The sequence below is a fragment of the Mycteria americana genome, chromosome 17 (assembly GCF_035582795.1).
Source record: "Mycteria americana isolate JAX WOST 10 ecotype Jacksonville Zoo and Gardens chromosome 17, USCA_MyAme_1.0, whole genome shotgun sequence".
Taxonomy (NCBI): domain Eukaryota; kingdom Metazoa; phylum Chordata; class Aves; order Ciconiiformes; family Ciconiidae; genus Mycteria; species Mycteria americana.
In genome coordinates, this window is record NC_134381.1 from 7,340,787 (window position 1) to 7,350,195 (window position 9,409).

Consider the following 9,409-nt stretch of genomic DNA (forward strand, 5'->3'; position numbering starts at 1 on the left):
CCGCGCCGAGGCCCGCCCCCCGCTCCCTCCGAGGGCGCAAGGCGCGGCCAATGGGCGCCCAGCGTGGGGTGGTCGGCGGGGGCGGGGCTGGCGAGCGGCCTCTCTGCGGCTGCGCGCGGGCCGCCCGCGGCGAGGAGGCGGTGTCGGCGCCTGCGCAGAGCGGTGCGCTCACCCTCTGCCGAGGAGGGGAGGAAAGCGCGCCTGCGCCTTCTGCCGCCCACCGCCCAGTGCCCGGGAGGGGGGCCTGGTGCGCCTGCGCCCTGCGGCCGCCGTCCCCCCCCGTGCCCCGGAGGGGGGGTTGCTGCGCATGCGCGCCGCGCTGCCCGCCCCTCGCCAGCAGCAGCAGGAGGAGGCGGCGGTGGTGGTGATTCTGGCTGTGGAGAGCGTGAGGCAGTGCGAGCGCCGCTGCCGCCCCCTGTTATCCGGGAGCCCCAGGTCCGGGCGGAGGAGGCGGGAGCGCCCCGGCGGCGGAGGGAGCCAGAGCGGCGGTGGCAGCAGCAGCAGGAGGAGTCTGTGCCCGGCCCCCCCCTCCGCTCAGTCCCGTTACAGCCCCCCTCCCTCCGCGCTCCGCTCCGCAGCCACCAACATGTCGGCGCCGGCGGCCAAAGTCAGTAAGAAGGAGCTGAACTCCAACCACGATGGGGCCGACGAGACCTCAGGTGAGGCCGCGCCGGGGGCGGGAAGGGAATGGCGGCAGCCGCCGCGGCCTCCGCCTCGCACCGCGCCGCACCGACCGCCATTTTCCCCAGCCACACGGGCCGCGGCCGGGCCGGAGGCGGGAAGAGCGCGGGGTCGGCCGGGCGGATGTGCAGGCCCCAGCAGCAGCAGGAGGAGGCCATGTTAGCGCCCTTTTGTCTCCGCTCCCCGGCCCGGCCTCCTTCCCCACGGGCGCAGGCGGGGCCGGGCGGGGGGCGCTGCGGCCTTGGCGGAGCAGCGGGACCCCCCCCGCCCCACCTCCCGGAGCAGCATCCGCGGAGCCTCATTGTGCTCCGCCGCCGCCGCCGCCATGATGCTTCGCCGCCTCCTGGTCTCGGCGCCGCTGCGGCCGCGTGGTGCTGCCCCGCCGCGCGGGGATGGAGCGGCGCCGGCTGCGCCGCCGGGGCCTGCCCGCCCGGGGAGCCACGCGGTGCTCGGGCGGCGCGGCGATGGAGCCGCCCGCGCCGTCCCCACGTGCGATCGTGGCAGCTCCGGGATTTTTAAAGGTCGCCGCGCCGTGGGCTTCCTCCCGGCCGCCGCCGCGGGAAGGGCGCAGCGCTCTCCTGCCTCCTTCCATCAGGTCTGCCGTCGCGCCCCGCGGTGCTGCGCCTGCTGCGAGCTCCGGTCACACACGTGCTTTCCGTACCCGGCCGGCCCTCCGTCGTGGGGAGGGGGCAGCGCACCCACCCGCGCAGCCGGGGAGCGGGGAGAGCTGTCCCCTAACGCGGGCTGAGCCGTGCGGGAAACTTACCGGGGGAGGAGTGAGCGTGCTGCACTGCTCCAGCGACTTCCCGCTGCCGCTCATTCATACCCCAGCGCGGTAGGTAAACAGTCCGTCGGTAACCGAGACCTTGCCAGGCTTTGCCGAGGGGAAGTTCCGATTAGAAAACACCTGCCAGACGGCAGCTTGGAAGTCTTTTTGCTTGTAACCGTCCTTTGGAACGTTCTTTTCGGTTTTTAGAAGGTGCCGCGCTCCCAGTTACGCTATTTCTATTGATATTTCTGTCCTCTCCAAATTATTTATCGTTCCTTCAAATGTGTTGGTCCTGGAAAATATGGCTTAAAACTTTTTACTTAAATTGTTATTAATCTGTTATGACTGACTTGTCATTTAAGTTGACTTGTAAAACTGTGTAGGGGAATGTGAGCTGTGATTTCTAGTGGCTTTGAGTGCCGTTTTGTCAAACTTTCCTGTGCTTCAGTTGTAGTACACCCTGGAAGCAGCTGAAGCTTTAGGGCCTATAACACTTCTGACCTTTAATAGAAATATCTGCATACTTCTTGAGTAGATCACTAGAAAAGGTCTTGAGCGAAAATCCCAGGTGATTTGTCAGACTTGAGAATGAAGGGATTTTGATGCATTTTCGTTTGTTTTTCAGAAAAAGAGCAACAGGAAGCAATTGAACACATTGATGAAGTACAGAATGAAATAGACAGGTAAACATTAACAAACTTTTAAAATGTTTTAGCAGAAATTAAAATGTAACTTTCAATAATAAAAATATTTAGTGAAATAAGCACTTGGTAGTAGTTCTCACTGTCTTTAAACTCCGCCAAGATATACTTGTGTTCTGACTTGATTAGGTGTAAGAGGTATTTGTGTATGATAAAAAATTTGAAGGAGTATTCTGGTTTCTTGTTTAATTGTGTATAATTAAAAAGGTAGAACTTGTGTTTAAAATTTTAAATTAATTGTGATAGTTTTGATAATAGAAATGTATTTCTTACTGTTTTTTTCAAGTTAATGTGTATGCTATTTTGCAAAAGTATTTTCATGTTTGTAAGCAGAACCAAAAACTTGGTTGAAAAGTTAGCTTTTATTATACTATTTTTTATTATATATTCATGTGCTTGTAGAATAACATGTAGAAAGTGTCACTGAAACATTAGTTTCATACCCCAAAACTCTCTGTAGGCTCCGTATCGGTATTTGCCTGGATCTTATCTCCATGCACACTGTCCTACAAAGACTGTTGAGGCTGTGGCATGTGAAGTTGTTGCAGTCTGGGCTCTGCCTTCTTACAAAACCAATTAAATGTTGGGTCTTAAGATTTTACTTGTGTGGGGTACAAAATTGCTTTACTGTCGCTTGCTTGCCTGCCCAAAAGTTATAAGGAGCAGGTGATAGTGTTGCATGTTATCCATCTTCAGGTCTCTTGCAAACAAAATGCTTAAGAGGTAAATACGACTTTGCTTTGTGTAAATAAGGGTCCGTCCCTCATGGAATGCTGCAAAACATACAATGTGTTAAGACCGTTTCGTTAAGATCAGTGGGATTGTTTCTGGTAGTGTGTTTCTTAATAGTCGTTACAGGTTTGGGCCTCGTTTTTTTGTTGGAAATACCTCACTTGTTGAATAAGGCAGACTAGTCTAATCAGACCCGTTCAGTTTTTAGCTAACTATGTTCTCTCTCCTGTGGTTAATGTGGCTCTTTCTGTTACAGACTGAATGAACAAGCCAGTGAGGAAATTTTGAAAGTAGAACAGAAATACAATAAACTCCGCCAACCATTCTTCCAGAAGAGGTCAGAATTGATCGCCAAAATCCCAAATTTCTGGGTAACAACATTTGTCAACCACCCACAAGGTATATTCTTAATAGCCCTCTTTTTTTTTTTTTCTGTAAATTCAGTGTTTGCTTGCTTGATATGTGAGTGTCTTGCAGCTCTGAGGATTTTCTAGAATTGTTGCTGGGCATATGTTTAAACAGAAGCCTGCTTCATATGCAAACACTTCCTTTTTGTCCTGGAGTGCATTTTATAAGCTTTTTACTTCTTGCGTTTGTTGACCAAAGGAATATCTTGTTCACTAAAATCCCATGTTGGTTTTCTTTCTGCGTTTTAAACCACAATTTTCCCACTTTTCTTAGTTAATTGGGCCCTTTAAAAGCCAAAAAAAGGGGGGGTGGAAGGATTCTAGTTTGTTTGTTTTTAATTGGAGGTGAGCTCCGTAGGGAGGACAAAACAAGTTTGTAGACTGCTTAGATTGGGCAAACTACATGTGTGAAAATGTGTTTCAGAGAGGAGGGCAGATGTATGCAGGTAGCTTTTGCTGCTTTTTAACGTTGAACTACAACAAGCAAACGTAATGTTTTCACCTCAGCAAATGCAAATCAAACAAATGCTAATAGTCTGTAGGCTGGTAACCCGAAAAAAATGGGCCGCAAGAAGTTGGCTTGGACAGATGTGTTGTTTTTCAAATCTTTCTTACTACTAATTTCCTGTATTTCATCTGCATGATACACATTTCATAGCGTTGTTAATGTGGGATCCCTAATTAATTCTGTCTTAGTATCTGCACTGCTGGGAGAAGAAGATGAGGAAGCACTGCATTATTTGACCAGAGTTGAGGTGACAGAATTTGAAGACATCAAATCAGGTTACAGAATAGATTTTGTAAGTACTTTAAATAATTCCTTCCCTTGTGGTTTTTCTGTGTGTGTGGTTTTTTTTTTTTTTAATATATAATTGCATATTGGGCTGTAGTTTGTAACTTAAGAGATTAAGTTGTCCATTTAATACCAGGTTTGACTTGGCACCTGTCTTTACAAGATGTGGGTTCTAACTCTTTGCTTTCAACTCTGCAGTATTTTGATGAGAATCCATACTTTGAAAATAAAGTTCTCTCCAAAGAGTTTCACCTCAATGAAAGTGGAGACCCATCTTCAAAATCAACTGAGATCAAATGGAAATCTGGGAAGGTATGTATCTGTGCATCTGGGAGAGATGATTGCTGCTCTGTGTGATACCATCACTTTAATTATGTTCCTTTTACTTTTTTTCTTTTGTATTGAAGCTGCCTTGTCCTCTCTTTTCTTCCCCTCTCAAGCCCCTTGCCACTTCTCTACATACATAGTTCATGCCTGTCTTGCAGGGTTTGGAATACCCTACTTACATGGACATCTGTAGTGAATTCTCACCACCATTAAAACAGTGAAAGTACAAGTATGACCAGATGGAGAGATTAACAAGTGTATTAGCTTGTCTCTCTTTGGCATAGATCTAGACTCTGTGTTTTGTTGTTTTCTTAAAATAACTATTAAATAAGGAATTCGGAGGACAGCAGGGTTTTGGGGGGTCAGATAGGGGGGTGTGAATTTTTTTTTTCCCCTCTTTTATTTCCTCAACTTCATTTCCAGACACTATGTCTTTGTAGAAGTTGCAGCCATGCAATAATGTGGGCATGTCTTTTGTCCAGACAGTATTCAAACAATTAATTTGCTGCAGTTAGTTTCTGTAAAAGTTGGGAGCACTTTCATGTTATCCTGAAGATTTTGAAATGAATATTTAAAAGTAGAACTGAGGGTTCCAGTTAAGTCACTGCTTGTTTTGTCACCCTCAGATTGAGAAGAAAACTTAATCTTTTTCCCTTGAGGACTAGAAATTTTCCTCTTGTACAAAACGTTGAAGTCCAGTACAAACTAGCCGAATGATCCTTACAACATACCACATCATCAGTGTGAATTCTGGTAGTGTTCTAAACAGTCTAAACCTATAAATGTTGTGATTCTATCAAGAAAACAAATACTAGAAATTTGGAATTACTATATGATCAAAGAAAGAATGGATTTAAATAGTGGGTAGTAATTTTCTTTTCAGACTTAGCGAACAGATTGTTGCAAACTTACTAAACTTCTGGGGTAAGGTGGTAGATACGGGACTTGTGTATGTTCTTCTGACCATATGTTTTAGTGGTTTGTGTGGTTTTTTTGACTTACTACAAAGAATGACCTGAAGACTTCAAAGTGGGAAATCTTAGGATAAGAAGGCTAAGCAGTTCTTTATCTCAAGTTAAAGACAGAGCTTAGAGGTGTGGAGACTGAGTGTTTCTTAAATTGTGTGTATGTAGTAGTTGTAGCATTTAGCTACAATTACAGCTACACTCAGAGTAGCCTTTAGCCATTGTGAGATCTTTTAAGTTCAGTATATCATTAAACACTTGTCATACTTGTGCTTCCCCATGATAGGGAAGCATAAATCAAATGCAAGATCCTGTGAATTTTCAGTATTTCAGTGGAGGTCATTAAAAGAAACAGGCGGTTTTACTGTTTTGTCATGTCATGAGCTGTGCAAGTGACTGAGTGGTATCTTTTTCTGCAAGTCGTTTGTGTTCCAAATGTTTCTTAAGACTGCTCCCTGAAAGAGGGAGTAGTAAGTGACTTCTTGCGGTTGTTTAGACAAGTACATTTCAAAATGATGCTTATTTATCAACAACAAAAAAGGCCATGTAAAGACCACTTCTTAGGGAACTTCTTGACTTTGTTTTCAGGATCTGACAAAACGTTCAAGCCAGACACAGAACAAAGCCAGTAGGAAGAGGCAGCATGAAGAGCCAGAAAGTTTCTTTACCTGGTTCACTGACCACTCCGATGCAGGCGCTGATGAACTAGGAGAAGTCATCAAGGATGACATCTGGCCAAATCCGTTACAGTACTACTTGGTAAGTATAGCACAGAGTTGTTGATCCATACCCATAATAGCACTGTGCAAGTGGAAGTGAATTTGATCACTGTAGTTAATGTTGCATATGTGTCTTTAAGGTTCCTGATATGGATGATGAAGAAGGGGAAGGAGAGGAGGATGATGATGATGATGAAGAGGAAGAAGGATTGGAGGATATTGATGAAGAAGGAGATGAAGATGAGGGGGAGGAAGATGAAGATGATGATGAGGGAGAGGAAGGAGAGGTGAGTAATCTTCCCCCTTCCATCTCTAGTGTATGAGAATCAAAATAAACTTGTAAGAGGGATCTTGTAAGAATACTGAGCCGTGGTTACAAAGGTAAAATAGTTCTTTTCTGTACAATCACTGACAAGGTGTTTGCTGGGGAGAAGCGGAACTGTTACTACCTTAACTTGTGGAGTGGTTTCAGTGTAGTAGTATGTTTGTGTATATGAGAGACAGTGCAAATAAGTAGTTTTAGTAAATTTGTAAGGGAAGTGCTCTGTAAGAACTAGGATATTAGTGTAACAAAATCCTTAATTAGTGAACATTCTAGCAATGCTTTACTTGTAAATAGCTTTTGTTGATGCACGCAGTTCTGTCATCCTCCCACCTGTTGGTTTATTTCTGCTTATGGCCAGCTTAGCTAAGACTGTCTGTTGGGTTCAGGAATTAGAAATTTCCTTTAGTAGCAAGTGGGATTCCAGGGACAGCATTCAGGGTGTTGGTAACCTGAAGTTTAGAATATCTCTGTTTCTTGTAATTGGGCATCGTGTGTCTGAATCTCAGCAGCAAAAAGTACTTGTACTGAGATAGGAGGACTGTTGTGGGCACCAGAGTACAGGGCTCTGTTACGTAACCTAGAATTTAGCATCTGAAAGTTGAAGGGTTTGCTCCTCAGAGTTTAAAACGAAGGGAAAAAAGATGACCCCTTCACTTTCTAAATGTTCAAGTTCCGTCAATGTTTGTAGTGATCCTAAGTCACGGTAGTTTTTCAAACCTGATGTTTTTTCATTGGGACATCCAGTTATTAACTGATTTCTATGTAGGTACTCAGCGCAAGTGTTACTCTTTAGTGAAGAGGGAAAGAGATGTCATCATACAGCATGCTATGAGTAACGCTGCAGGGCTGTAGTTTGTAGGGTAATAAAACATTCTGGTTATTGCATTTGAAAGTTCATGCTGTCTGAAGTTTAGTGATAAGATTTTTGTTAATTGTTGCTTATCTTTCAACAGGAGGATGAAGGAGAAGATGACTAATTGAACACTGATGGATTCCAAACCCCCTTTTTACCTTTTTAATTTTTCTCCAGTCCCTGGGAGCAAGTTGCTGTCTTTTTTTTCTTGTGCTCAGTCGCCTTGTTCTCTTGAGGTCTCTTTTTCTCTCCTCTACACCATGGTTCACAATTTATTTTGGGGGAAATACCTTGAGCAGAATACAGTGGAAAAGAATCTACCAGTTTCTGTTTCAAGTTCATTTTTATCCCTTTCTGTCTCAAAACAAAAACTGTTTATGGAATCAACACACCATGTTCTGTGGGAAAAAAGAAAACCTTCTGCTCCCTTCACTCTGCTGGAAGCTGAAGAGTGCTAGGCCCCTGTGTAGTAGTGCATAGAATCTAGCTTTTTTCCTTCTTTCTCTGTATATTGGGCTCAGAGATTACACTGTGTCTCTATGTGAATATGGACAGTTAGCATTTACCAACATGTATCTGTCTACTTTCTCTTGTTTAAAAAAAAAGAAAAAACTAAAAAAAAAAAAGGGGTTATAGAAGGTCAGCTGGGGTGGGTTTCAGATGTTTGGGTGGGTTAAGTGGGCATTTTGACAACATGGCTTCTTCTCCTTTGGCATGTTTAATTGTGATGTTTAACAAACATCCTTGCAGTTTAAGATGACACTTTTAAAATAAAATCTTCTCCTAATGATGACTTTGAGCCCTGCCACTTGATGGAGAATCAGCAGAACCTGTAGGATCTTATTTGGAATTGACATTCTCTATTGTAATTTTGTTCTTGTTTATTTTTAAATTCTTTTTTTTTTTTTTTGTTTCACTGGAAAGGAAAGAAAGATGCTCAGTTTTAAACGTTAAAGTGTACAAGTTGCTTTGTTACAATAAAACTAAATGTGTACACAAAGGGACTGGTTGGTCTTCACTGAAAGAAACAGTTTTAATATCCTGTTTTGAACTTACTTGTAGTTTCTTGGCATTTTGGGGGGCATTTGGTCAGTATTTATGTAGTGCAATGCAACATTGTGGTTGCGTGGACTGATAATCAGTTCATTTAGTTTCCACTATTTCAGTACTTGTAAAATGTTTAATTTGGTAGTCACTACTGCACACTCCGTTTCTTGAATTACCGAACTAAGACAGGGCTGTAGGTGCATATGCCTTGTGTGAAGACAGGTTTATATTCATGTTTTGCAAAAAGAAAAATCACTTGAGTCTCAGATTTTTTTTTTTTTAGTAACTTGCAGTACTGTATCTCCAGTAAATCAGTTTGCATTAAAATATCATGCAAGCTCAGAATAAAAAGACCAAGGGGTCTTTTAATAAGGTTTGGGTGGTTTTGTAAGTCTTTTCAGTTGAAAATAAATCTTAAATGCAAGCTAATTTTGGGGCTATTTCAAAGAGCAAGATTCTTAGCGAAGCTCATGTATAAAAAGTTGCTACTTCACTGCTTTCTTTCCTTGGTAGCAGCATGTATATATGCTTTAGATATACTGTACTCTTTCTCATTTTGAGACTGCATTTGAGTAGCTTGTAACAATTTCACATAGAGGTTGTTGGTACTGGTATTCCACAAAGTGTAATGAAAGTTGTTTTAACATGCTGTGCTTTTGAAATATTTAAAAAAATGTTGTATCAGCTAATCTAAAATTCAAACAGCTAGTTCTCTTTGGATGTGTAGAAAAGACTGTCTTCTGGGAAGACTTGCTGTTCTATTCTCTGATTCCTTTTCCTCACAGAATTTGCTATAGTCAAATTCAGCTTTTTTTGATGCTTAAGAATACACTTAGAACAAGGTTAATCTCTATTTGAGACATGCCCAAATAAACGTGCGTGGGGGAAACATTCTGTAAGTGTCTGGTCCAGCTTGGATTCAATCCAGTTATCAGAGACACTACAACATCCAGTCTGCATGTGATCAATGCAAAAATAAGGCAACCATTTACTTTATTCCATCTGAACAAAAGCTTCTGCCCTGATCCTGCTTGCAGAGCAAAGTAAAATGTTAATTGGTAATGGTTTCTTACCATCTAGAGAGAGAATG

General features: G+C 43.7%; 1 protein-coding gene across 1 annotated transcript; it reads left to right on the forward strand.

Moving 5' to 3' along the window:
* The first annotated feature begins 303 nt into the window (after positions 1-303).
* Positions 304-9,404, forward strand: SET (SET nuclear proto-oncogene). The gene is made up of 8 exons (XM_075519512.1): positions 304-659; positions 2,076-2,133; positions 3,140-3,282; positions 3,987-4,090; positions 4,282-4,395; positions 5,964-6,134; positions 6,235-6,381; positions 7,373-9,404. The coding sequence occupies exons 1-8, from the start codon at positions 308-310 to the stop codon at positions 7,394-7,396; spliced, it is 1,113 nt and encodes a 370-aa protein (XP_075375627.1). The 5' UTR covers positions 304-307; the 3' UTR covers positions 7,397-9,404.
* The last annotated feature ends 5 nt before the right edge of the window (positions 9,405-9,409 follow it).